Consider the following 27,276-nt stretch of genomic DNA (forward strand, 5'->3'; position numbering starts at 1 on the left):
GATAATAACATAATGAGGAAAAATAACGTCCTTTTATTATCATAAAGTTTAAATATTAAAGAAAAAATGATTAAAGAAAATTAGGCTGTGGAAAAAAAACTAAAATGATACAAGAATATAGTCCAAATATGGAAATACAGTCCTAATTGCTGAAAGATCATTTACAAGAAGAAAGTTGAAATTGTTGGAAAAGAAAAAAATGGTGACCTGACAGGGGGAGGCATGTGAGGCAGGGAGTACTTTAAATGTTAGTGCAGACCTGCCAACATGCAAATTTCTCGTACTCAAGATGCAATTTGTGTTGTGTATGTTGGCCACACAGTCAGGTGATCAGGAAGACCTGGTTTCGAATCTCCGCTTGGGCGGACTTTGCATGTTCTCCCCGAGCTCCGGTATCCTCCCACATTCCAAAAACATGCTTGTTAGGTTAATTGGCGCCTCTAAATTGTCCATAGGTATGAATGTGAGTGTGAATAATTGTCTATATGTGCCTCGCAATTGGCTGGTGTACCCCGCCTCTCGCCCGAAGTCAGCTGGGATAAGCATAGAAGATGGACAGAAAATGCAATTTGACTCTTGAATACGCTTGTATGGGTCACATTTGTTGTAATTTCCTGGTTTTCAGTTTTGAGTTCAGTCTGTACAGTACAGATAAATAGATATTATCAGTTTATCAATAGTATTTAAAAATTTGAGGGGGGGGTGAAAACATTTCTGACCCCTGGGGTGGAGGATGGCAGAAAATAACCGAGAACCACTGGCCTAAATCATCTCTTGATCATGCTGGCCATCTCTGGTAAAATCGCTTTGGTTGAAAGGATCACGGTTTTTATGCCCTATAGGACAATGCCCTATGTCGAGAAGGTGACTTAGGCCATTTTATTTTTTGCCAAAGTCAACATTTTTGATTCTTTAGGATAAACTGTCTGACTTGGGCAATTTTACAAGCTTTCATGATGACGGCTGCTTCAAGAAGCAACAGAATGTACAGTGCAGAAGAAGCTCTCAACATGATTGTTGAATCAGTTTGATTGGAATGGACACCATGCACAGCGTCAAATGACAGCGGACATCCTACACAATCATCCCCCAAACCGCAAGACTCAAACCAAAACCCTACCAAGTGAAGGTGGTCAAACATGACGAATCCCGAAACGCAACGGATCTTACTTCTGAAGTATCAGACCAGGCAAAAAAAGCAAGAGACCCAACTGTACGTGATTTGCGGGCTCTTCAACTTGGCAAGGTCCAGTACAAGCTATCCTTCTCTGAGAAATCTGAGTGGGATGCACTGCCACAGAGGATACTGGTGCCAAGTGGGCCAATGGAATGGATCAGAGTGTTCCAGCATGCTCTGCCAATCAAAGAGAGGAAGTTCCAGGACCTTCAGTTCATGAAACATGTGATGCCCGTCGAGTGTCATCACTTCTGTTGACAATTTGCCAAAGTTAGGCAAATCAAGATGACCGAGAATGAAGATTCCGGGTATAAACGGAATAGAAATGGGACAGGTATACGAAAACCCAACAATGAAGAGCTGGACGAGTGAGGAGAGGGACATGCCTCCTCAGCGTTTGATTTACCTGACGTGTATTTACTTTAACTCAGGGTAATTTCAGTTTGGAGTTTGCCCTATCAAATGAAAGGGCACTTTAAGCCAGGTTCAAAGTTGCCGAAGTCACACTAGAATGTTTGAAAATTGTCCAAAGTGACTTTATTCTTTAATGTTACATAATTGACACACTATGCATGTCAACAGTCATCCACCTTCAAGGCCTTTTTGTTTGAAATGATTAACAAATATCATATGCTCTGCATTTGGTTAGGTTTTTTGTGTTTTCCCCCCTAAATATGTGAAAAAATAGGACTTTTATGACTTAATTTTAATAAGGTGACGGTATATAACTTCTTAGCATATCTAAATGTTGCTTATGACGTTGACAGCATGACTCACTGCATCACAGACTATATCAACTTCTGTGTGGAGAACACTGTGCCCTCCAAGTTGGTGCGGTGTTTTCCCAACAACAAACCCTGGGTGACCTCTGAGATTAAGGCCCTGCTGAATTAGAAGAGGGTCTTCAACTCGAGGGACAAGGAGGAGCTGTGCAGAGTTCAGAGGGAACTCCGGCATAAGATCAGGAAGGGGAAGGACTGCTACAGGAAGAAACTGGAGAAGCGGCTGGAGCAGAATAATGCCAGGGAAGTCTGGAGAGGCCTGCAGACCATCACAGGCCATGGTAAAGGAGTGGGGAGAGACCATGCCAGTGGGGCCAAGATCTGGGCAGATGAACTCAATCTGTTTTTCAACAGATTTGAGTCTGCCCCCCCTCCCTCCCCTACCCACTCACCACTCTTCACCCCCACATCCCCATCCCAGCCATCCTCTACCCCCCTCTCCATAACTGATGATCAGGTGAGGAGTCAGCTGAAGAAGATCAAGGCAAGGAAGGTACCGGGACCGGACGGCATCAGCCCTAGAATCCTCAAGGACTGTGCTGACCAGCTCTGTGGAGTTCTCAGGCACTTGTTCAATCTCAGCCTGAGCCTGGAGACAGTCCCGGCCCTGTGGAAGACCTCCTGTGTGGTCCCGATACCAAAGACACCGCGTCCCAAGGAGCCTAACCACTTCAGGCCTGTTGCCTTGACCTCTCACCTGATGAAGACCATGGAGAGGATTATCCTGCAGCACTTGCGACCCCTGGTGGGCACTCAGCTGGACCCCCTGCAGTTTGCTTACTGGCCTCGGATCAGAGTGGACGACGCAGTGATCTACCTGCTGCACAGATCACTGCTACACCTGGAGGACAGCGGGAGCGTTGTGAGGGTCATGTTTTTTGACTTCTCCATTGCCTTCAACATCATCCAGCCGTCACTACTCAGAGTGAAGATGGAGAGTGTGGGAGTAGACCAACACACCTGACTGCATGGGTTATAGACTACCTCACCAACAGACCACAGTATGTGAGGCTCCGTCACTGTGTGTCTGACATGGTACCCCTCAGGGTACGGTGCTCTCCCCTTTCCTCTTCACCCTCTACACCTCGGACTTCACACACAACTCCACACAGTGTCACATCCAGAAGTTCTCCGACGACACAGCCATCGTTGGTTGTGTTTCAGAGGAATACAGGATGGTCATCAGGGACTTTGTCAGCTGGAGTGAGCTTAACCAGCTACAACTCAACATCAGCAAGACAAAGGAGATGATCATTAACTTCCAGAGGAAAACATCCCATTTAACACCTGTGAACATCCAGGGAGCGGACATAGAGTTGGTAGACAGCTACAAATTCCTGGGTGTTCACCTTAACAACAAACTGGACTGGTCCGTCAACACCCACGCCCTCTAGAAGAAGGGCCAGAGTCGCCTCCACCTGCTGAGGAGACTGAGGTCCTTTGGTGTGTGCAGGACTCTTTTATGGACCTTTAATGACTCTGTGGTGGCCTCAGCCATCTTCTATGCTGTTGGCTGCTGGGGAGGGGGCAGCACAGACAGGGACAGGAGCAGGATCAATAGGCTGATCAGGAGAGCGAGCTCTGTCCTGGACGGTCCTCTGGAAGGAAGTGGGTGAGAGAAGGATGTTGGCTGTTGGACAACACCTCTCACCTCTCACCCGCTACATGACACTGTGGGTTCCCTTAGCAGCTCCTTCAGCAGCAGACTGTTACACCCACGGTGTAAGAAGGAGAGGTTCCGCAGGTCCTTCATACCGACCGCTGTCAGGCTCTACAACACCTGCAACACCTGAACCATGTTGTAGTCAATATGTATTCTTTACACTGTGCTCTTTATTTGCGTATCATGCTTGCTGCTGTAACAAGTGAATTTCCCCGCTGTGGGATAAATAAAGTACAAATACAAATATATCATAAAATATCAAAGTGGCCTTTGCATCCTTTCATTTTCCAGTATGGACACCAATGCTTACAAGGAATTTTGTCATGAACATCGCTGGCAGGCCTAGAATGTTCAAACACGGTTTTGACAGGTATGCGGTATTTATATTAACTGGCTTGCTAAGGGACAGGAAACAGTTGTGCTCCCCTCAGTTGAACTGCTCCGAAGAAATATACCAAAGTAGGGGAAGAACACAGTGGTGTAGATAGTGTACAGTGTATCAAATAGTATTCACTGATATCATCCAGTAGTAACAGCACAGGTTTCGCAAACTGTTTCAGTTTAAAAGCACTTTCGGGTATCTCTCTCAACGACGCACGGGTGTCATTCTGGTTCATCGTTAAACAGGCTCACGTGGTTTGATGAGACGGTTAAGTAGCACCGCACGCGCACACACACACACCTTTGATATTTGAGGAAACAGAGAAACACATTTGGATACCAGGACTAACTAAGCACACAAGCAAATAAAGTCTGTTGCAATGATGAATGACAGAAGATGACATAAAAGCTTCTTTTTCCAAATACAAGTACATACAATAGACGATTAAATATGTGACCAATTTTCCAGTGTCAAATTCAGTCGACTGATAACAGACGTCAATGATTAAAGTGGAAGCTGATGGGTGAGTTTTCCAGCATGTTGCACTGTAACAGGAAATAACACTGTATAAATAATGTGTGGAAATGTGGCACAGGGTAAGGTGCAGGTTTGGGTTTGATGCAGGATTGATCCAGGCGACTAGAGCTCAGCCAACCCGCAGTCAAAGCGACTGGTGATCATGTTGCTGACCTCCGTCCAGGTATCCAGCCGAGGGTCGTAGATCTCCACAGAGTCCAGAGTAATCGGGTCTAAGAAGTTACTGGCGGATCTTCCTCCGACGGCGTACAGCAGCCCATTAACCGCGGACACGGACAGCCCGGAGCGTGGAGTGGACATTGGGGCCACCTCGAACCACTTCTCCTGGAAAGACAGACCCACAGAGGTGTGGACTATACATTCATTCACATGTACTGTATTATAGTTGAGCCCCGCTTTTCCCGGTAGCTCCATTCCAGACTCACCATCGAATGCCGAAAATCAGAGATTAATTGAGACGCTCATGAAAATGTCTATTTTTGACACAGCTCACTCCCCCCCCTCCAAACCCTCCGAATATAAAATGCATAGGTAGTCACCACTAATGATGACATAAAAATGTGTGTTTGTGTGTGTGTGTGTGTGTGTGTGTGTGTGTGTGTGTGTGTGTGTGTGTGGTGGTGGTGGTGGTGGTGGTGGGGGGGGGTCTATTTAAAAAATACAATTAATTAATAAAACTTACTCAAGAAAAATGGGAAAAAGAAGAGTAATTTTACAAGACTATAGTACAAATAATCGAATACAATCATAATATTAATATAAAAAAAATTAACAATATGACACAAAAAGCATAATGAGCATATTGTAATATTCTAAAAAAAAAATGTAATTTTCACAAAAATTTCTGCTATATTTTCACAATATTAGTAATTAGGTTGGGGAAAAGTTGTGATATTACATAAGGTCACTGTGTTATGGAAAAAAAATTACAAGAAGACAGTTGAAACATTAGTAAAATTGAAAAACAACAGCAGCAAAAACAGAAAAGCTGAGATGCAGGCTGTTTTTTCTTTTAATATACTGTATATAACATGTTAGCATAGCCACATGGGTTGGTTTACATAATGTAAAATATCAAAGTGGCCCCCGTATCCTTTGATTGTACCGTACGCGGCCCTCGCTAGGAAAAGTTTGGACACACCTGATGTTTATTAAGCTGTGGCGGCACTGCAGAAGGTTGTATTTATATAAGTTTCACTTCTGCTTAGCAGCGTGCGACTATGGTGTGTTTAAGGACCACCTCAGCGCTTGGCAAAAAAAAAAAAAACATGTAAGAATGAAGGTTTGATAACATATATGTTGTACATTTGACCTGTGTTATCATATATTTATACGGTGAATGAGATGTGTTTTCTGCTAAACAAAAAAAAAAAACAGCCTATTTTTGGAGAAAAAAAATACATTTATATTTATCTATAAATATTTATTATTTAAAAAAAAAAATTCTGACCAAAAATCCGCAAATATGCAATGTCACAAATGCTGACTCTTTGCTGTTTATGTTCACAGCAGGGGCTGAGCCCATCTCAGCTGACTTAAAGCAGACGAGACGGGTCATCAGTTAATTGCAGGGTGATTGTTGACAATTGAGCTCAACTTAACTGCAATAAACTCCACTAACTTGAGCCTCTGTGGTGAGGACTACAGTACAATACAGTGGTACCTCTGTTTTCGTTTCAAAAATTCCAATGAAAACCGAAGCAATTTTTCCTATAGGAAATAATGTAAATCAAATTATTTGTTTCAGGCACCCAAAAATATTATCAAAAAATACATTTATAGACGATAATTATAGTTTTACATGCAGAAAAGAATGCAAAATAATTATGAATGGGTGAATTATTTAAGACTCTTGTTGGCAATGACTGCAAGAAGCAGAGAGCCTCCCTCTCCGGAGGTGACGGCATCTTCGGACTTCTTTATTGAATTCAATAGTATTTCTCACCTTCTTTATTGAATTGCTGCCATTCGCAGCTTTCTTTGGCCCCCATAGCGGGTTATTTCGGGTAGCCGTCACACTCAATATAAAAAATGCATGGACAGTGAGTCAGCAACTCTTGGGGGTGCTGTGTTCGAGGAACGATGTATTACAGGACAAGAAACAAGATACACAAAATTTTCATCAAAAACCAAATCATACAAAAACCGGGGCGTGCGAAAACCGAAGTTTGACTGTTAATGCAAATAACAGTCACTCCAGCTTACCTCCTCTGGACAGTACTTCTCCACGGTCTTCAAAATGCCGAGTTCTTCGTTCCAGCCGCCCACAGCGTAAATACAGTTGTCGAGGCAGGCCACGCCCAAGTAGGCTCGACGTGTAACCATAACTGGCAAGGCGCTCCATCGACGGGTGATGGGATCGTACATCTCTGCAGAGTACAGCTCCATGTCGTTGCTGATTCCGCCGATGACATAAATACAACCTGAAAAGGGACAACATGCATGAGCCATGACGTCATTGGAGATACGTAAGAAATGAAAGCTGTTCATGGGGAAAACTGACAGCTGATCGGCGTATGGGCTGCACCTGAACGTTTGCATGGGCCGGTAATAACACACCTTGCATCTCGCAGCAACCAAAGTGGTGGCGGGGAATTGTCATGCTGCCTATCACCTCCCACTTGTTTTCCTCTGGGTCGTAACGTTCCATCGTCTTCCCGATCTCAGAGCCCATCTTGCCACCTACAAGGTTATCATTCAATTATCGTTTTATTCAACTACAAGTTACTACAGTGCAGTGGTAATCATTACCAAGCGCATACAGAGCGCCATGGCAGGGGCAGACACTAAATCCATATCGAGGGAAATTCAAAGAAGCTACAGCATCCCACTGTTTGGTCACTGGGTCGTATCTCTCCGTGCAGTCAAAAATCATTGAGTCTTTCCTTCCTGGTGAGGAAAAAAAAAAGATTTGAAAAACTATAACCATTATTGTTAAGTAACATTTATGGTCTTCCTCACCTCCCACCACATAGATCATGCCCTCCAGTACCGCCGCCCCCAGTTCGCTGCGGGCCTGGTGCAGAGACGGCACTGTGGTCCAGCACTGGTTGAAGGTGTCAAAGCGCTCCACGCAACTTAATGCCTGGATGTCACTGTACCGTCTTAACTGTAACTGATTATACCCTCCTAGAATCCAGAAACAACCAAAAGTCCAGAATGAATAATTATCTTTCTCACTAAAAATGAAATGGTTAACTGAACAGCACACAATTTAGCAATAAATACTTTCAATACACAACCTATAGCATATAGGTATTTCCTGGCTTTTCTTCTCGGTCTAATCTTGACTTGCTGGATCTGATTGTGCGTCTTAATGTCTTTGGGAGACTTGGTGACTTCCATGTATTCCTTCAAAAGGGTTTGCAGTACCACCCGCAGGCTGAAGTCGGTAATACCTTCGTTAAAAGCCACAAAGAGCAGCATTATTTTAAAAAAAAAGGCACAATCCATCCAGAAGAGCTGAAAATAAGGTATGCTTGCCCTCTATGTACTTGAACAGCGTCTCTGGGGAAAGTAGAGGGAAACGGACTGGTTCCAACACCTCAACGACATACTTCCTTCTCTTCGCCACATCGTGGAGAACCCAGTCCATGACTGCTGTGAACACCTGGTACTCATCCTCGATTCTCAGCTCTTCACTTCTTATAAGTTTTACAATCTGATCCTTTGAGAGGCCCCTGAAGTCATCACTGATACAAACCTAATGTGAAGCAAATGACGGGGGAGAAGTGAACAAAATCATCTGGTGGGATTACTAGAATTTATGAAGTACAGCAGATCAATCATTTTTTCCCATAAGAAATAATGTTAATCCATTTAATTCATTCCAAAAAGCCAGCAAAGTTAACACAAAACATTATTATAGTTTTACATGCACAAAACACTTGAAATGGTTATAAATGACGAATGAAAGGGTGAAATGAGCATTTAATGTTACATTTACCTTCATTGAAGACATGATTGTCGCCAAAGACACGATGTGGCAGCGAGAGCAACACGGACACCACCTGGGTGTTTTGCCATGAATTATTATTTGAATTCAGTCGTGTTTCTCACCTCAATTCTTTGCGTTTCTTCTGATCACGGCGGCAAAATAACCCAAAATGGAGCCAAGACAAGATGCCAGTGCCAGCATTTTGATAAAGAAGGTGAGACACACCTATTGAATTGAAGAAATAACTCATGGCAAAACACAGAGGTGGTGTCCGTGAAGGTACAAGTGACCTTAAATGCTCATTTGTCCCTTTTGTCATTTCTGTGCATATTTATGCATGTAAAACTATAAAAAGGCGGTTTTGTGTTAACATTTTTGAGGCTTGTGACGTAACTGACATTAGTTAGGAAAGAACTACTATATCACAGACGGGCGAAGGAGCTGACTTCTGGTTCCTTGTTTCCATGTAGTAGGAAGCTGACAAGGTCATTTTGTGATTAAAAATACATTAAGAACACAGCTGGATTCAGGCAGTGTATTAATAACACGACAATACGCGTGCCATATTGGAACGCACACCGACTTTCCACTATACATATTTTTACAATCCACTGTATATATTTTTTTCCACAAGTCTGAGGGTAAGTGCGTCAAATAACATTATTTGCTTGATTGTTTCATACCTCCAGGAAGTGAGCATGGATGAAGTTCTCAGAGCACTCCAACGTTTCCATGCAGGCAATGTGGTCCAGGAACTGAAAGATGCCCACACAATTGGATAGATCTATGTGGTCATTGAGAAACTCTCCACAGATGAACACTATTTCATTCCACTGCAGCATATCCGCTGCTAAAATCAACTCTTGAACATTGTCCACAGTCACGCTGATGGTGCCTGACGAGAAGCAGAGCAAAGACCATTAGCTTAAACATTCATGGCGGGTCCGTGTTTGTCAGAATCACTGAGTACCTGTGTAGACAAAGTCCAGAAGAACCTCAAAGACGTCAGTATCTACTCCCAGAATCTCCACCTCCTCTTTATCGACTTCGCTCATTCCCCCGTAGAAAAGAGCAGAAAAGTACGGGCTGCTGGCGGCGAGGACCAGACGGTGGACTTTGAAGACGCGGCTGCCGACCCTCAGCCCCACATCACAGAAATCCGCGTGAAGCCTCATTTTGTTCATCTGGGCCAGGATGAGCTTTGCATAGCGGTCTGAGGCCAACAGAGTTTGCTCTAAAGCCTGGGTTGCCATGACAGCAGAAGCATTGCCATCAGTGGTAGACACACTAGTAAAGGACATGGGTGCTGAGGCAGGTTACCAAGGAGGCCATTATTCCCAAACCTTTATCTCTGAATAGGCACAAAAGGAGACAATTATACAAGTTAGCACATAAACATATAAACAAAAACACACCCTCGATTATTATGAAACAACTCAGAACTGATGCATTAGTTATTTAAGGTAATACGCAAAAAAAAACGTAAGATACGTCGTTCTGAATTGAAGCTGTACATAACGACAATATAACAACACGAACCCATGCCATGTCACTGTATGCTAACAAATCGCTCTCCATGAGACTACCGCATAAATGTGTAATTTCGCTCCCTTCTGCGCTAATTGTTGAGCCACAGTCACAATCTTTGAGCAGAAATAAAAACCATTTAATTCTCCAGCACCGTTCAATCAGATTTGTTGATCCGGAGCCAGGCAACTTCCAACGGACTACGTTATTTTCTCTGAAACGATTGCTCTGGTCTGACTATAGTCAGTCACAACAAATCAATCGCGCGCGGTCGAGCGCCAGCTAACGTTTGAGTCGGCACTTCTCTGTCGTCTCAAATCCCAAGTATGGCTTTTAAAAATTATTTATTCAATTATTTTGTCTTACGTCGGTATTTTGTTTGTGTATTTGTGTATTTCGTTTGATTTCGTAACAATGCACGGTTGTAAGAAAATACAACACCAGGTGGCAGTGTTGCGTGTAAGCAAAAGCGTAACAAGCTTAACTAGCGTTGCCAGACGTACAATAATTATCGTATTTGTGCCACAATTTCCCATTTTGTACGATCAATAATAAAAAAAAATCCCATTATGCACGATAATTTGCATGGCTATTAGCAAACACAACATGTATAGGCTGTAACTGCAACTGTTAAAGTGATGCAGTATACCATTTGTATCTATTTAAAACATGTTCACATATACAGGATATACTGTAATTTACATACATAGTACACAAATGTACAAGACTCACTGTACGAAGCACACTATACTTGTTTTCCAAGTGCATTCAAATTGGCGTGGTCCACTATATAAAATTATCTTGTGATAAACTGTGTTTTTAATCAACATTGAATTGAGATATACATTAAGAATATCTGTCATGTCTGTAACCTGTTTTTTAAAACATTTTTATTCCCGGCCCTTTCATTTTACCATTAAAAAACAGCTAGTAATTCATTGAATGAGAATAAGGTGGCACTTAAGACTCAAAGATACACGCAACACACATGTCACTTCCTTGTATGTTTGTGTTGTCCTGAATACCTCATTATCATATTTGTTGTTTCGCATGGTACCTGTGCAGCTTGTGTTGTCACTATTGGAAATACTGTATTAAATTGAAGTCAAGGGTTGGATTGAAAGGAACACGAATAGAAGGTGTTGTTCAAGGTGTCCAAAGTGCAGTCCGGGGTTAGTGTTGGCTAGCGGCACATTTGGCCCAACCCAAATTACCCCAAGAGCGCAGCAACGACTCATCCAAGAGGTCACAAAAGACCCCACAACAACGTCCAAAGAACTGCAGGTCTCACTTGCCTCAGTTAAGGTCAGTGTTCATGACTCCACCATAAGAAAGACACTGGGCAAAAACAAACTGCATGGGAGAGTTCCAAGACCAAAACCACTGCTGAACAAAAAGAACATTAAGGCTTGTCTCAATTTTGCCAGAAAACCTCTTGATGACCCCCAAGACCTTTGGGAAAATACTCTGTGGTCTGACGAGACAAACGTTGAACTTTTTGGAAGGTGTGTGTCCCATTACATCTGGTGTAAAAGTTAACACCGCATTTCCGCAAGAACGTCATACCAACAGTAAAATATGGTGGTGGTAGTGTGATGGTCTGGGGCTGTTTTGCTGCTTCGGGGCCTGGAAGACTTGCTGTGATAAATGGAACCAGGAATTCTGATGTCTACCAAAAAATCCTGATGGAGAATGTTTGGCCATATGTTGGTGACCTCACATTGAAACCAACTTGGGTTCTGCAGCAGGACAATGATCCAAAACACACCAGCAAGTCCACCTCTGAATGGCTGAAGAAAAACAAAATGAAGACTATGGAGTGACGTAGTCAAAGTCCTGACCTGAATCCTATTAAGATGCTGTGGCATGACCTTAAAAAGGCGCTTCATGCTGGAAAACCCTCCAATGTGGCTGAATTACTACAATTCTGCAAAGATGAGTGGGCCAAAATTCCTCCACATCGCTGTAAGAGACTCATTGCAAGTTATCGCAAACGATTGATTGTAGTTGTTGCTGCTAAGGGTGGCCCAAAGTTATTAGGTTTAGGGGACAATCACTTTTTCACACAGGGCCATGTAGTTTTTGATTTTTATTCTTCCTTAATAATAAAATGTTTAATTTAAAATCTGCATTTTGTCTTCATTTGTGTTGTCATTGACTAATACTTAAATTTGTTTGATGATCTGAAACATTTAAGTGTGACAAACATGCAAAAAAATAAGAAATCAGGAAGGGGAAAACACTTTTTCACACCACTGTATATACTGTATATGTAAATACATGATGTTATCAAAATAATAGCTATGTCTGTCAAGCTTTATTGCTATCATGATTGACTCCCACAGCATTTGTTTGCAGTTTATTGTCTTTTTTCCTTACCATGGGAAATATTTTAATTATTTTTTGTATTATAATTACCCTGATTTGAGGCAATACTGACTTAGAAGCTCTTTGTAGTCTCTGGATCTTTTGTGCTGACGCCATCGTTGACTTGGAAACACACATGTCTTCCTCACCCACTCATCAGCCTCTTCTTTTTCAATGGAGTAGGGATGATTACTTTCCACACAAAGCTGAGACACTGTGTGTGTTAATTACATTATTTTTAGCAGCTGGGAGGTGATCAGTGCTGTTTTGCAATTCAAGAGCATCATTGTCATGTGACACGTGGCTTCCATTCAGTCACCAGAGGTTGTATACTGGCATGCATGGTTTTTTTATATGTTCGACGTCATATTAAAACACTTATTTGGAGTTAAGAAACTATTCATTATGCAGAAAAAGGTGTTCATAACCCGGTAATTGTACTGGAAATAGGCAAAAAGCACAGTGGATTTGACAATACCGCAAGTGGGTTAATCTAGTTTTGATAACTGAATTTGTGAGTATTTTAAACCGGTTTGACATGTTTTAAGATGGCACTATTCTCTCAGGTTTTTTTCATCTGGGCAATGCTTTTGCTTGCATAATTTCCGCTGATCTTCCTGTCAGCATCGCCACGCGATTGTCATCTCTCGCGTTATGATGAAAGGGTGGGAGGGTGGGAAAAAAAAGAATCTTAAAAGTTGGGAGAAAAAAAATCTAAAAGTGTGAGGTCCATCCTATGGAAAGTGGTCATCATAATTATGATTCTTTAGAAAAACACAGTGTGTCTGGCTTTCCGCAGGAGCTCTGTCCGCTAGTGAGACTTTGTCTCCACCAGGAAAGCAAAACACCACAAGACGTGGTTCTTATGGGAATAGATAATAGATTAGAGTGTGTTGAAAAGTAATTACATAAGTCTACTTTGGGGTCTTCATTCTATATAATTAGGCTCATATTGTGCTGTTGAAGCTGCTTGACCGTATTTTCATGGGGTTCACCATACAAATAGAATAGAATAGAATACAATAGAATAGAGTGATGTCTGTCTGTTTGATAATGTAAGTGATGTCCGTCCTGTGACAGTGGACTGCAGACACTTGATCTTTTTTGTAATCAATTTGAGAGCTGAACTTCAGCAGATTGTTGGAGGGATGAAAGGATACTGAGAATGTTTGTTCATGTCCGCTGAAATCAATTGTAAGGGGTTTCCCATGTGCGACGGAGTATTGGGGCAACACTGAAAAAACAGTCGTAAATTTACGAGAATAAAGTAGTAAATTTACGAGAAAAAAAGTCGTAATATTACCTTTGCCCAAGGCCAAAGGACACATAAGTCCCCCTTTTCATAGCTGTCTCAGGCAATGCCTGTTATGGAGTATTAAAATAATCGGAGATTTCGAGAATAAAGCCGTAAATTCCCAAGAAAAAAATCATAACATTCAGAGAACAAAGTAGCATAGTTACGAGAATAATGTCGTAAATTTACGAGAAAAACCTTGTACCTTTACGTTACAGGCATTGCCTGAGACAGTTATGAAAAGGGGGGACTTATGTGACCTTTGGCCTTGGGCATGTGGAGGGGGCGGGGTAAGGAAGGCGGAAGTGAGAAGGCATGCTCTGTTTTGCTGCCACGTTATAAATAAAAGCTTGCCTGAAACAAGGGGAAAGTTTCCTTCCTTCCTGAAGAGCTATGCTCTATTTTCCCTCTGACACGTATGACACGTATGACATGTAATATTACCACTTTATTCTCGTAAATTTACGACTTTATTCTGGTACATTTCAGGATTTTTGTTCTTGTAAATTTACAACTTTATCCTCGCAATATTACAACTTTTTTCTCCTAAATTAACATTTTTTCCTCCTAAATTTACAATTTTTTTCTCCTAAATTTACAATTTTTTTCTAGTAAACTTAGGACTTGGGACGTTTTTTTCTCGTAAATGTACAACTTTTCTTGACTTTATTCTCGTAATATTACGACTTTTTTCTCGTACATTTCAGGATTTTTTTTCTTGTAAATGTACAACTTTATCCTCGCAATATTACAACTTTTCTCTGGGACTTTTTTTCTCGGAAATGTACAACTTTTCTTCTCGTAATTATACGACTTTATTCTCGTAAATGTATGATTTTTTTACTTGTAAATTTAAGACTTTATTCTTGTAATATTACGACTTTTTTCTCGTAAATGTACAACTTTATTTTTGTAAATGTATGACTTTTTTCCCGGAAATTTGCAATTTAAAATTTATGACTTTATTCTCGAAATCTCAGATTTTTTTTTTTCAATGTCGTATACTCTCGTATCCAGATGTATGCAGATGTCTTCTAAAAAGACATATAGAAAAGACATATAAAAGACATAAAGACTTATAATACTTCCTATACTGTAAGTACACATGGAAGAACAACGCACAAGAGTGACTTATCTTGACTTATCCATCCAATCCAATCCATTTTCTATACCACTTCTCCTCATTAGGGTCGCGGGGCATGCTGGAGCCTATCCCAGCTGACTTCGGGCGACAGGCGGGGTACACCCTGGACTGGTCGCCAGCCAATCGCATGGCACATATAGACAAACAACCATTCACACTCACATTCATACCTAACATGGACCTAACATGCATGTTTTTGGATGTGGGAGGAAACCGGAGTACCCGGAGAAAACCCACGCACGCACTGGGAGATGCAAACTCCACACAGAGAATCGAACCCAGGTCTTCCCGATCTCCAGACTGTTACTGTGTTGGCCAACATGCTAACCACTGGACCACCGTGCCCTGTTCACATATCGAGAAGAGGATTTCTGAGGTTAAAGGTCCCTGATGTCGGCTGAGAGTCAGGTTCTTGTACCCCACGGCTCTCAAACTCAACTCAACTGGGGGCCACTGCAGATAGAGTCTAGACAGAGGTATTTGCAAAAAGGTGAATGCTGGCTGTGTATCTGGCTCACCAGCATGCTTTGCGGCAGTTGTTTTGTAAAACATTTGCTAAAGTTACATGTTTAGAGTTAACAGAGTTGTTGTTTATGATTTCCTACACTAGTGTTACGTTACCTTTTTGTGCGTACTTACCTGTTAGATGTTGAGCTTTCTGTCTAGTGACACCTCTATTTCTTTCACGGCGTGCCAAGCTCACTACCAGTTCAGTGCGGGCCATTGCTGGCCTAATTAAGGAGCCGCTTCAGTTAAGCAAAAGCTGAAGTGCCTCTGACAATCTCCCCAAGGCCACACTTACACGAAACTGTGGTGTCAAGAAGAGGGCGGGAAAATATGGACCCTGGTTCTTCATCAAAGTTATCCAACCATGACTTTATGGAACAACCTAGAATTCGGCGGAAAGCACCGGGCCCAGTGCTGTGAATTACTGATTTGTTTTTTTGTTACAGACAAGCTCTTCCTCGTGTCTTCCATTTCACGCTATATGGTAATTTGCTCTTGTGGCTTTCTTGTGATGCTGATGTTTAGCCTGTTAGACAGATCAATAGGCACAGATAAGCTTGGGGGACAAACACCACATTGAATTTGGATTAAATGTATCTTCTCAATCAATGCTAAATGAGTTCCTTTATAGACGATTTCGTGTCACCTTTCATCACAATTGGAGATCCAAAATAAATGACTTCGATAGAGCTTTTCTTTATTCGCAACTGGCCCATTTCACCGAATCGGTGCCATTTGCGTCCCCCAGGAAATAAAATGTATCCGTGTTAAATGCATTTTTTATTAAGCAAAGTGTCCTGTAAGTCGACCTGATTGTATATTTGATAAATACAATTTAAAAGATGAATTAAATTACCTTGATCACTGGAAAAATAGCATTTGTCGCCTGTCCCCGCTTCCTAAATGTAGACTTTACCATGAAATATAATAATTTAAATCATTCAGTAATGTTAATTTATGTACATATTTGTGTTGCTCCTGAGCACAACTTTACTTTAAGTTTATTTCCTTAAAAAAATTAAGAAACAATTTAGTTCAAATTCACACTTAAGTTGTGCCCCTGGGTTTTCACTCAGTCCTGTTACCCTAACACATTATTAATTTGGGATATTCTATAAGTCACATGGTCCAAAGGAAGGTGCATCATTCACAGTCTCTGCAGGCCATGTGAAGACCAAAAGTAAGTTCACGCAATTATTTTTTTGCATATTCGATGGCATTTCAACGATGACTATGGGTGTTAAAATCTCAGCACAGCCCTGTTACCTAAATTATTTTTTGATGATATTTGTTTATTTAAAAAAATATATATTTTTTTTGCTGAATAACTGCAATTTGTGTGGTGTCAACATGGTATTAGCATAAACGTCCTGTGGCTATAGCTCATGTATTTGCTAATTCCATGCTAAAAACTCACTCCTGTTACTCAAATGAGCCATCTTAGCTTAGGAAACTTGTCCAAAAATAAACTAAAGTTGCCTGAGATGGGCCAATACACATTTTGAGTAGTTCAATGTATGTGTTAGCAGATTTAGAGTTGAAAAAATACAATTTAAGTTTATTTTGAGAGCAATTTCGGTGGAACATTTCTTGTAGAGTACTGTTGATGTAAAACAGATAACAAAGGTTCACAACAGGACCAAGCATATTACAGTGTGCATCAACTGTTCACAATAAAAGAAACACCATACGCATCGTGTTTTATATCAAACATTAATGTATCATTTGCACATTTTCACATATTACTATAAAGAAGTGCTATCATTATTATAATGCATATCCCTTGACGGAGGCGGATGCAGATTTTGGAAAACATGCAACATTTTACTTACAACACAAACAGCACCATATGAAGTGTGACACTATGTCATGTGCTGTGGTGGGAGTAGATTGAGTGTAAATCTAAAACTGGTATGTCTAATTCATTAGTTTACTAGCTGTATGGCCTGGCAGGCAACAGGACCTCCAGCCCTCAGCGTATATGAGAGCCAGCTATAACGTGAGCTCATAAAAAGGGGAGGGTAAAGAAAAAAAAATCCCCTTTTGATCGATTCTTCCTTCAACATAGCAACTGGCCTCTGATTGGCTGACACCATTCGCGTCCAAGGCCTCCCATTGGCTGAGAGCCTGGTCTCAACACGAAGAAATCGGACGGAGACAGAGAGGAGGAGTGACATGATTGGACGTGGCCACACTGACTGCCAAAACCTTTTTTCTCTCGGAAGCCTGTAAGTCACTTAATGGCGTCTTTAAATGTAAGGTTTGACAACAAAGCTGCTTGCAGTACTTATTTAAATGAAGAAGTTCAGAACAGGGGTGATTTTATGTGCGTGTGTGCACAGTACACGTGAAGATGAAGGACAAGGAAGTGGAGGAGGAGTGTGTGTATTATTTTTTGAGAGAAAAAGACGTGGGGGCAGGGTTTTTACTTAGAAAGGGGAGGGAGCTGGGGGGGATTTAGTTGTGTTAGTTTAACTGCTGTGTAGGCAAGGCACTTTGGGAACTAGCCAGGTTTGGTGGAATGTTTCAGGTTAGAGGAAAAGTGAAAGGGGCCCAACTTTACCTCCCAAAAAGTAATTCATTCACATTATCGTTTACTGAAGTTAGAAAAAAAATGTTTTCCTCCTGCCTACCCCATACAACGTCTGCCTACTTTCTCCTTGTCCTTCAGTGAGAGGGTGACTCACCGCCTGTGTACAGGGTGTCCTATCTGCGTACTATTGGTGATACAGCATCTATCAAAAAAAGATTTAAATCTATGTGGGAATCGTCCCATTCGCACTTTTTCTCTCGGAAAATAGGAAAATTGGCAGTACATTTGGTACCTGGGTCTTCAGCGGGCCAGCCAGAATTTTTTTTGCCAGACACTGTAAGAGTCGGGATCAAAAACAAAATACTACAATACTGAGCACACATATGTGCCATGGCGGGATTTCAAACCATAGTCGCCGAATTAGAGCAATAGCCTCGCTAGTGAAACGACATTTAGCGAAAGAGGAGCGCTAACACATTAAGTAAAATAGCCGTGATTGCCGTAAATACAATATTTTACCAATATAAGTCCCATTATCTTTGAATACATAGTCAGACTTGGGGGCTATCCACACGGAAACGTTTTCAGGTCAAAACAATAAGTATTTTATCGTTTCAGCCTTTCATCCAGACGGAAACGGTGTTCTGGGTGACCTGAAACTGTATTTTTTTTTACAACGACTTTTGGAGTGGGAAAATCTGAAACGCCAGCTTGTCGTTTCCGTATAGATGGCCGAACCGCTGTTTTACAGAAACGATGTATGTCACAGACCTGTCACCACCATGCGACCTGACGTGGCTTTGTCGACAAGCCGGCAAATATCTGAATATTTCGACGGACATGACTCACCCCCGTCGACATTCTCCTGATATTTTCTCGTCTTATTCTCCAAAATGAATCGTAGAAGTAATTACACTTCGACGTGAGTCTAGATCAGCCTTGGAAAAACCAGAAGACGGTAGACTTATGCACTTGCCTTCTTTCTTCTTTACTAGTTTGGTGTGTCGTGTCTATTAACAGCGCCACACGTAGGTGTATTACATCGTTTTCACCCAGTGATCCGTTCCCGTCTGGATGCAACTATTTACTAATCTGACACAGTGTGGACGCAAAATTTTTTCAACTAGCAAAAAATCCAAAATAAATCCCCGAGAATGTTCCCGTTTGGACAGGGCCTTACATTACTGCTAGTAGCTTTGAGTCAGTGAGTAATTTCCACCTGTAGTACACCAGTGCTTGTAAAGTTGGCGCTCAACCAAATGTGACAAGCATAAATAGAACGGCCTGGTGATTACAGCTTCAGACAACTGCAAACATTACACTACATCATCTGAAGCAGTTCACAATCAATATTTATCTAGTACCATGACAAAAATATAAAAACTTTTAAGTAAAATACATCTACTCATCAAAGACTTCTCCTCAGTCAGCCATTGTGGGCGTAACTTATCTTGTTGAACAGTTTTGCTGTGCTCAACCAATCAGGATTGGGGGCCTGCAAGCTGGCACTGAGAGGCGAATCAGAAGTCTGTTTGGCTAAAAAAAAAAAAAAAAAACAGCCCCATTGCTGGTAGTGTGTATGTGGCAGGAACCTGTCAATCTCACCAGGATGTACGGAAACTTGATTCTGAAGGCCCTGGGCAGATTACAATTGATATGGCAACACACAGGAGCTGAAATCTGATTGTACAAAAAAAAAAAAATCCAACATAGGTATGCCGCTACTGCAGCCATGAAACACGCTACAAAATGAAGATAATAGACTGTAAATTCTATAAATTCATGTAATTAAATAGAACAAATACTACATTTGACAACTTCTGGTAATGGTTAGGCAAGCAGAGAAGGCCTCGCTGGCCCTGACTACACACCACTGCTGGAATAACAACAGGAAAGCAGTGTAGACTCTGTAGATGCAGCATTGGAGGAATGCCCGCCTCACCTCGGACTGCAAGCCAGGAGGATTCAGCGGCCTGCAGAGCCGCGTACCACTGCTAGCCGCTTTAGAGGAAGCGCCGCTGTTGCGGTCGCCTGACGACCAGGCCGAAGGCTAGACTGTGACTCTGATTCCATCATTTCCCTGTTGATCGTCTGTTATTATCGTTCATTAGTGGTGATAACCTCTACATTGTACAATTTAAAATGTGTTTAATAAGTGTGTGAGGCATACCAAAGGGCTTTGACTGTAGTATTTTATGGATGCGTACATTATGTGCCTTTTTTAGCGGGGACTTACTGTCCATACGAGTGGGCCATATATGATGAGGCCTGTCCACCAGCTCTATGCTGACATAGGTAAGCGGGAGTAATCCATGGCCTGGAATTGAGGCTCTCCTCGAGTATATCCCTGCCCTCTTCACCTTATTAATCCCTGCCTAACGTGGACCTTATGTGATGGCTGAAAGAGGCCACATGTTTTTCTGGTCACAGTGGGCCAACAGTGGTGTCAACTCGGGACATTGCCCTAATCAGTGGTCTCTGTATCTCACCGCTTGTTCAAGTGCTTCTGAACCGATAGCACTTACGTTTATTTTAGGAGACAGTTTGTGTATTTATTGCGTCACTATGGATGTGATAAACTTCTGTGAATTAATCTGAGGCTGCATTCTAATATTAACAGATTGTGTTCAATTCCCAAGAGCTTTCCTTCTATCCTGAAATGTAACATTTCAAATGATTGCATATTCCTAATGATCCAATGTTTTTTTTTCCAGCGGGATTATGCAGACATACCAGGCGGGGAAAGCACTTTTGCACATCCTGCTATTGTCTTTGTCACTTCCTTTTTCTTCCATCTGTCGACCGTATGTCCTCCAGTGCCTTCCTATCTCAGTTGACCCCAGGATAAAGTTCATTGGAATACAATGGTTACACAAGTGACCAATGTTCGATTTTGGATAACCGATATCGTCTTTTAATTTATCACATTCTAACTTGCAATGCGTTGTGAAAAGAACAGCACACGATTGCGCAAGATGACAAAACCCTCATCAGTTTATTGTCTTTCAGCAAGTAAAAGGTCAGGATCTCACATTGCTCAGCCTTACCCGAGGCATTTCCTCCATCCTCAAATGGAGTTTTTTTGTGTTTTTTTTAAACTACGAGGCAAAATAGGCCTCATTCCAAGAAGCACTCTCAGAAATACATTTGAGTTTCTCTGTACAGAGTTTCTGTTGTCCACAAACTTGGAAAAAAAAAAAATGTGCCAAGTTCAACGCCAATTCCTTACGCCTTTTAGCTATGTCGGCTGCATGTCACAAAACACATTCATAGCTGGAGCAATGCCACAATTCAAGTAATGGAGGCAGGATACTTCTGGACCTCTTGCAGTTCACACCAACATCGGAGGCCATATCTTACCGACACCACCAAAGAGTGCATTTTTGTGGCGCATGTCAACCGTTCATAACAGCATCACCTTCACACCACCATCACACATTGCAACAATAGAAATACTGTTGGATTGCACTTTCTTCAAGCTTTCATCGTGTGGCATGTTTATAGAAAAAATATATATAGAATACAAAAAGCTTATACTTCTTCGAGTAACAGAATATAACATACAGTACTTCAGATTATGTTTTGATCAGCACATCAGCAGGTGTAGATAATTTGCTTGTCCAAATGCACTGACTGGGCAAAACAGGGATGTCTTTTTGCTCTCTATCAAGTGCTTTGGTCAATGGGTATAACATTGAGTATGCTTTTATAATGGTTTACTACAGGATGTTAATGCTACATAATATCCACTGTATGAATGGGGCAAATTGTTAAGATGCTCCACAATTTTTCACATATTCACAAGTGGTATTTACCCAGAAAATGGTTTGGTCCACCAAACCAGGACGATAGAAACAGCCTGTGTACAGCACCATTTTCCCCTCACTGATGCACTAAGTAGTAGCAATGTAATATATTTATGTAACTTATGTATAACTTTGTCCATAGCTGATTCAGTTTTAAGCAAAATCTCTCGCATTTCCAATTGTTTAAGTCAAACCAAGATGCAGCGTCTGATGTCTGCGAGCAATTTTGCGGGCGTCAACGTGTCTAGTAACGTCCCAACAAACAAACAGCAATATATGAAGTACAATTTCTTTTCGGAAATATTTAACAGTCTCTTGAAAGCAAAAAAACAAAACAAAACAAAAAAAAAAACTAAAGAAGCTGACATTCAAGTTCCGGTCCCACTTCAATCTGTGAACTTGCATTCACAAAAACTGATGGAATCACTTTAGTGCAACATTTCAACAAATGCACCTTGATGCAGTCGTTCTCGCAGGATACAGTAAACATGTCCTCTGTATAATCTCAGTTAGTTTACATTTCTGGAGCGGCCGGTGGGAGCCTAACCGTCTGTTTGGGAGTCTGTAAGAGTTTGTGCTCCTCTGCGTTTTGCAAAGGCATTGCGGGCGCTTTGGCGTGTACTGGATGCGACAGTCTAACATCCAGGGCATCATTATGTTGCACTAAGGAGTGCAGGCGGTAGTGCAGGACAAGGTCTTTCAGCGAGCAGTGGACGTCGTAGGGCTCAGCGAAGCCGTAACCGTGTGGTGTGTTGTAGATCATACAGTGCTTCACTTCTTCGTTCACTCTGAAATAGAAAAAATATTGAAAAAAAAAAAAAAACAGCCCATGAATGAAGATCACAGGAAAAAACCCCATCAAGATATAGCCTTTAAAATGTTGTACTCACACAACAGAGCAGGCGTAGCAGCCTTGTTTGCTGCTCTCACGAATGAGGAACGTCCCGGTAGCTTTCCCCTCAAGCATCTCTTCGGCCTGCGTCCTGCTCATTTCGCCCACAAACCAACTCGTCTCGTCCTGATGTGGCAAATTCTTCTCATCTCCCTTCAGCACGTATGTACTGAGAAGACAAAAGATGGCTTTGTATTACTCTAATTTGAAGTTTGTTTCTCAGAGACACGGTTTCCACGAACACTTAAGTTAATACGTACTCGTCAAGGCTGTCACTTAGTATCCCAAGCCAGTCATATATGCGTTTCTGTCGTACGCCTTTGTGATTGAGCCAACTGTATGAAGAGAAGAAAAGATTACAGATGAGTTTAAGGACTTGCTGTGACTGAAAACCCTTCGATCTACCGCCGTCTACTCACTTGAGGTACTGGTCTCTGATGTTGCGCAGCTGGATGAGGTCTGGCCGCAAACTGTTTATCTTCCGGTCTGTCTCTCGATAGTCCTCCACCTGGCTTCTCAAGTCTTCCTCCAGATGGATCTTGCTGTCGTAGATCTCACCGAGACGGCACTTCAGCTTCTCGTAATTTATCAAAAAACTAAAGAAAAGGAAGCAAGTAATTGTCTGTGTTACATTTCAGGATTGTTGACCACAGCAATTCGGGCAATAAGACAACGAATGTGATGTGAATCACTTCAAATAGTGCCAGTACCTCTCGAGATCTTTCTCGCCTCCGTCAGATTGATTGTTCCGCTCAAATTCCTCCCCGTAGCGCTCCTGTTCACGACACTGTTCCTCAAAGATCATCATTGTCTCGTTAAACGCCTCGATGGCCGTTTGCTTCATCTGGATTTCCTGACACCACACAGTTCAACAATTTAGATTCAAACTGACTGCACAAAAGGTTTGAGGCCACCAGATGCCACTTCGACTTTTTTTCTTTACCTGTGAGGTCTTTGTGAAGGATTCGTAAAGACGATCAAACTCCTTCGATTTCTCTTGATACTGACAGTGGACCTCTTTGAGCTTTCTTCCAGCGACATCAACGCTGTTCTCCTTCACCTGAAAAAAGTCAACGTATTCGATATGTACAACTACATTACCGTAGAACGCTAATGCGAAGACATGGCAGCGTTGCACACTAACCTGCTGGAAGCGGGACAAGGGATGTGTGAGCATGAGGTCCAGTGTGGCGTTGTACTCCACCAACGGGTGGTGCTGATAATGCCAAATAAGCTCCACTACAGAGGTGAACGTGAGCGGGTCAGAGAAGCCGTACTTCCCATCTCTGTGGTAAATCTTGATCAGTTTATTGTGGCCGTCTTTCCTGGAAAACACAATTGATCCAATAAATTAGTGCAAACTATATTGCTGACCCAAATGCTGACGCTTGTTTAACTCTTTCACACCTTAATGTCAGCGTAAAGTCTCCCTGCATCTTTGTGGATGCGTCACGCACCAGGAAGGATCCATCAGGTGTGTCGCGTAGCTTCTCGTTCACCTCGTCCCTGAGGCCAAAATCGGTTAACAAATTAAACATGGCAACACATTTAAAAAAAAGGCACGTTCCCAGCAGTAGATGATATGATATTTGATTTAGCACCAGTTCCTTTACCTGGTTATATCTCCCCAGTACCATTCGGCATCCTGTAGCGAGTATGTCGGCGGGGAAAGGCAGTTATTGTTCATGGCGGATGAGGCTGGCTTTGTTGACCTAGGAGGGAGAGCTGCCAGGGACAGGAACGGGTGAAAGTAGAGGATTAGGATGACTAATTCGTAGAAAGAGCGCTATCAGTCTTAAAATATTGATCGAAATGTCTCCGAGAGTGTTAACATTAATTACCCACACCCACCCGCCCACACAAGTCTGTCACTGCCTGTCAGGGACAAGTCCAGGCATGTTTCCAAAAGATGTCACATGCCTCATCATGACTGACACCCAACTGTAGTTGTTGCACGATTCCTTCTTACACATTTTTGCCAACTGCTCTACAGGATTAGTATGTTTACGTCTCATTTTCTAAATGTAAGATCACCCTTACAATGTGATAATTGAACCAGCAATTGAATGGTATTATGTTTAATTAGCTCATTTGTTGAAAATAGTGAAAGGTTCAGCACTCCAAATGGTGTCATCGTGTTTTAACGGGCATAAGACTTGACTGCAATACAGACTGCTTAAATGGAAAACGCTGAAATAACTTAAATTACATTTTGAACTTCATGACCCGTCTTTTTGTAATTATTGCAGTCTTGCAGATCTTCGTAAGTTTTCCATCAACCTTCAAGGGAAAAACATCTGACTTGGCCAAAAGTCTAAGCGTTTTCCTGCGGATAAAAAAGGAGGGCAAACCGCATCAAGAGAAGGTGAAGGGCGATATATTTCACTGCAGGACAAAAGTGCCTTTCACGAGGCAGTTGGGGAGACGACAAGAGCTCCCTCTGAGAGGAGAAAATGTGGTTTTCACCCACCATCCGCTCTCCTCTTTTTCTGACCTTAAAATAAACAAAAGTCAGGTGCAGCAGCAGCACATTTTGGCAGGCTTAAAAACCAAAAGCTGCTGCTTCTGCTGCTGCTGGGCCCCGCAAAATTAAATCTGCACACCTTCCTTCCTTCCCTCCCTCCCTCCTCCTGTTGGCTGCCAAGAAACTTCCAGCGGATTCCAGAAGCCGCGGACCAGCAGCACAGAACCGAACCAGAGCCAAGTCATTAAGCATGAACTAAAGAAATGCATAAATCATGATGGAGCCTCGTTCTGCTCGGTTGCCAGTTGGCGCTTCTGAAAAAGTTGTATCATGAATTGTACTAAGTTTGAACAATCATGACACTTCAAATTGTATGTTAACAAATAAGGTGCAGTTTCGTTTTGCTGGGTTTTTCTTCATTAATGTTTTAAAAATATGCAATAACTCAGCGGTCAAGTGACAAATGTGCACAAAAAGGGGAGCAGTTGGGTCAGTGATTCCCGACCACTGTGCGGCGGCACAATTTGGCTGCAGGAAAACATCAAATTTCACTTAATAGGTCCGAAAATTACTTATTTACTGCAAATAACGTCTTTGTTCATCCATCTCCGGCAGCAACGTACGGTGCCAGACAGAACAATGGAATGTTCTTCCACTAAATGGCAGAATGTAACACAATTTAGCCATAATCATTATTTCTGCCTATATACTTTATAGTGACATTTTTCTTTGGTGGTGTGCCGTGCGATTTTTGTAACGTTGGCTCAAATGAAAAGGTGAGGAAACACTGTTCTAGCCCTCTAGCCTACTTTCAGAGCTAGCACTAATTAAGCACGGCTGGCTGCAGGGGAGAACAAAGCGGTGGTTTCATGCGGTGCTAGTTGACGCACCATATTTGCTTCAAGATTGTCTCTATGCTTTGTCATGACAGTCCCTTAAGATCTTGTCCTCCATACGATTCGATGAAACACAGCATCGTTCCTCGCCTGCTTTGTCATTCGCGCTGGGACAAAAGAAAAGAGGCGAACCACTGCGCCTGGTCCGCTGAGGTATTACGTAATTGCCAAGCGAATTGCGCTATGCATGCCTGGGCAATGGCACAGACGACCTGATCATTACAGTATAACGTTTTACTGACACACGCTTCTGACACATGCCAGCCCTTTCGCTGTGATCACATTGGGCGATTAAAGGCCAACAATGACGTGAAATGAAGCTGTCAAATGTTTTGAACCCAAGAAGATGCAAACAATGGCTGCAGCTGACTGCGTTACCTGGTGGCGCTGGATCCATCTCGATGTAGAATAAACCTTCAGGAGGATAAATCATTCCTGTTTCACAAGAGTAGTCCAGGTTGCCTCCGTTGTCTCAGCGCAAAAACATAAAAAAGCACTTTTCTTTTGTGTCTAGTGAACCTTTTTCTCAAGCTGCTCCGAATCAGCCTGTACGTCCTTACGTTGACTTCGACCAAAATAATATCCCCTCGATTATTCTGGTAACATAAAACATCCCAAAGTCCAGCAATACTGCGTTTTTGGACTTTATAAAGATGCAGACGATCAGTCCGTGCTTGTAGCTCGTCTTTACTTCATCTCGGAAGTGGAGCGGCTTTAAAGGGCAGTTCTAACATCATCTTGGACAATACCAAGCTACTGTCACGGCGGGGGCGTTCATTTTTGTGAGCGTCTCGCAACCACACAAAACGCTCGTTTTCACCACTTAAGTTAATAGTCAGAATCAGGCAGACAAATTGTAGTGTAATATGTGCATTGTGTAATATGTGCATTTACCGACGGTCTTTGTTCATTTGGAGCAATTATTCCCCGATTCTGAAATGGTACGTTCCAGGTCGTTTCATTCAGGTTCTCTCATGCTGCACTGTACAGCTGAAAAATGGCTTGCTGCACATGAATGAAAGAAAAAAAATCTATGTATTAGAATCAGTAAATAGTGACACAATTATGTATTTTTAATCTTAGCATTGAAAGCAACGAATGACAGAATTACTCTGGGGGCGTGTTTAAATTGCTCCAAATGTCTGTATAGATTGGAATAAAAGGACATCATGCCATGCATTTGACTGACTGAATTCCTTCTTGGCATCCAGAGAGCATTTGGTTTAGCTCTTTGTCTTAGTGGTGTCGCCTACGTAGTTCCCAAGTGTGTGTTATATTCTTGTTGAGCTTGTCAAACACGTTCCGCTGCAAAATTGGCAACGTCGATGTGCACTTGTAATTATCACTGAGATCCTTCTGTTGCACATA

General features: G+C 42.1%; 2 protein-coding genes across 6 annotated transcripts; both read right to left on the bottom strand.

Moving 5' to 3' along the window:
* Positions 1-2,422: 2,422 nt before the first annotated feature.
* ipp (intracisternal A particle-promoted polypeptide) lies at positions 2,423-10,299 on the bottom strand. 5 transcript variants are annotated; one of them, XM_054767125.1, is made up of 11 exons: positions 10,160-10,299; positions 9,449-9,829; positions 9,162-9,373; positions 8,025-8,244; positions 7,784-7,939; positions 7,503-7,670; positions 7,293-7,430; positions 7,101-7,223; positions 6,747-6,964; positions 4,695-4,865; positions 2,423-2,800 (listed from the first exon to the last, which is right to left on the bottom strand). In XM_054767125.1, the coding sequence occupies exons 2-11, from the start codon at positions 9,777-9,779 to the stop codon at positions 2,795-2,797; spliced, it is 1,743 nt and encodes a 580-aa protein (XP_054623100.1). In that variant the 5' UTR covers positions 9,780-9,829; positions 10,160-10,299; the 3' UTR covers positions 2,423-2,794. The 5 variants fall into 5 exon arrangements, with proteins under 5 accessions (XP_054623100.1, XP_054623099.1, XP_054623098.1 ...); XM_054767124.1 differs by lacking the exon at positions 2,423-2,800 and adding an exon at positions 4,402-4,549; XM_054767123.1 differs by lacking the exon at positions 2,423-2,800 and having other exon boundaries at positions 4,402-4,865.
* A 10,522-nt stretch (positions 10,300-20,821) lies between these two features.
* LOC129177523 (phosphatidylinositol 3-kinase regulatory subunit gamma-like) lies at positions 20,822-26,623 on the bottom strand. Its single transcript, XM_054768753.1, has 10 exons — positions 26,287-26,623; positions 24,162-24,273; positions 23,956-24,054; positions 23,693-23,873; positions 23,492-23,608; positions 23,259-23,401; positions 22,968-23,144; positions 22,809-22,883; positions 22,547-22,717; positions 20,822-22,444 (listed from the first exon to the last, which is right to left on the bottom strand). The coding sequence occupies exons 1-10, from the start codon at positions 26,339-26,341 to the stop codon at positions 22,171-22,173; spliced, it is 1,404 nt and encodes a 467-aa protein (XP_054624728.1). The 5' UTR covers positions 26,342-26,623; the 3' UTR covers positions 20,822-22,170.
* Between the last annotated feature and the right edge of the window lie 653 nt (positions 26,624-27,276).

This window comes from Dunckerocampus dactyliophorus, chromosome 2 (assembly GCF_027744805.1).
Source record: "Dunckerocampus dactyliophorus isolate RoL2022-P2 chromosome 2, RoL_Ddac_1.1, whole genome shotgun sequence".
NCBI lineage: Eukaryota > Metazoa > Chordata > Actinopteri > Syngnathiformes > Syngnathidae > Dunckerocampus > Dunckerocampus dactyliophorus.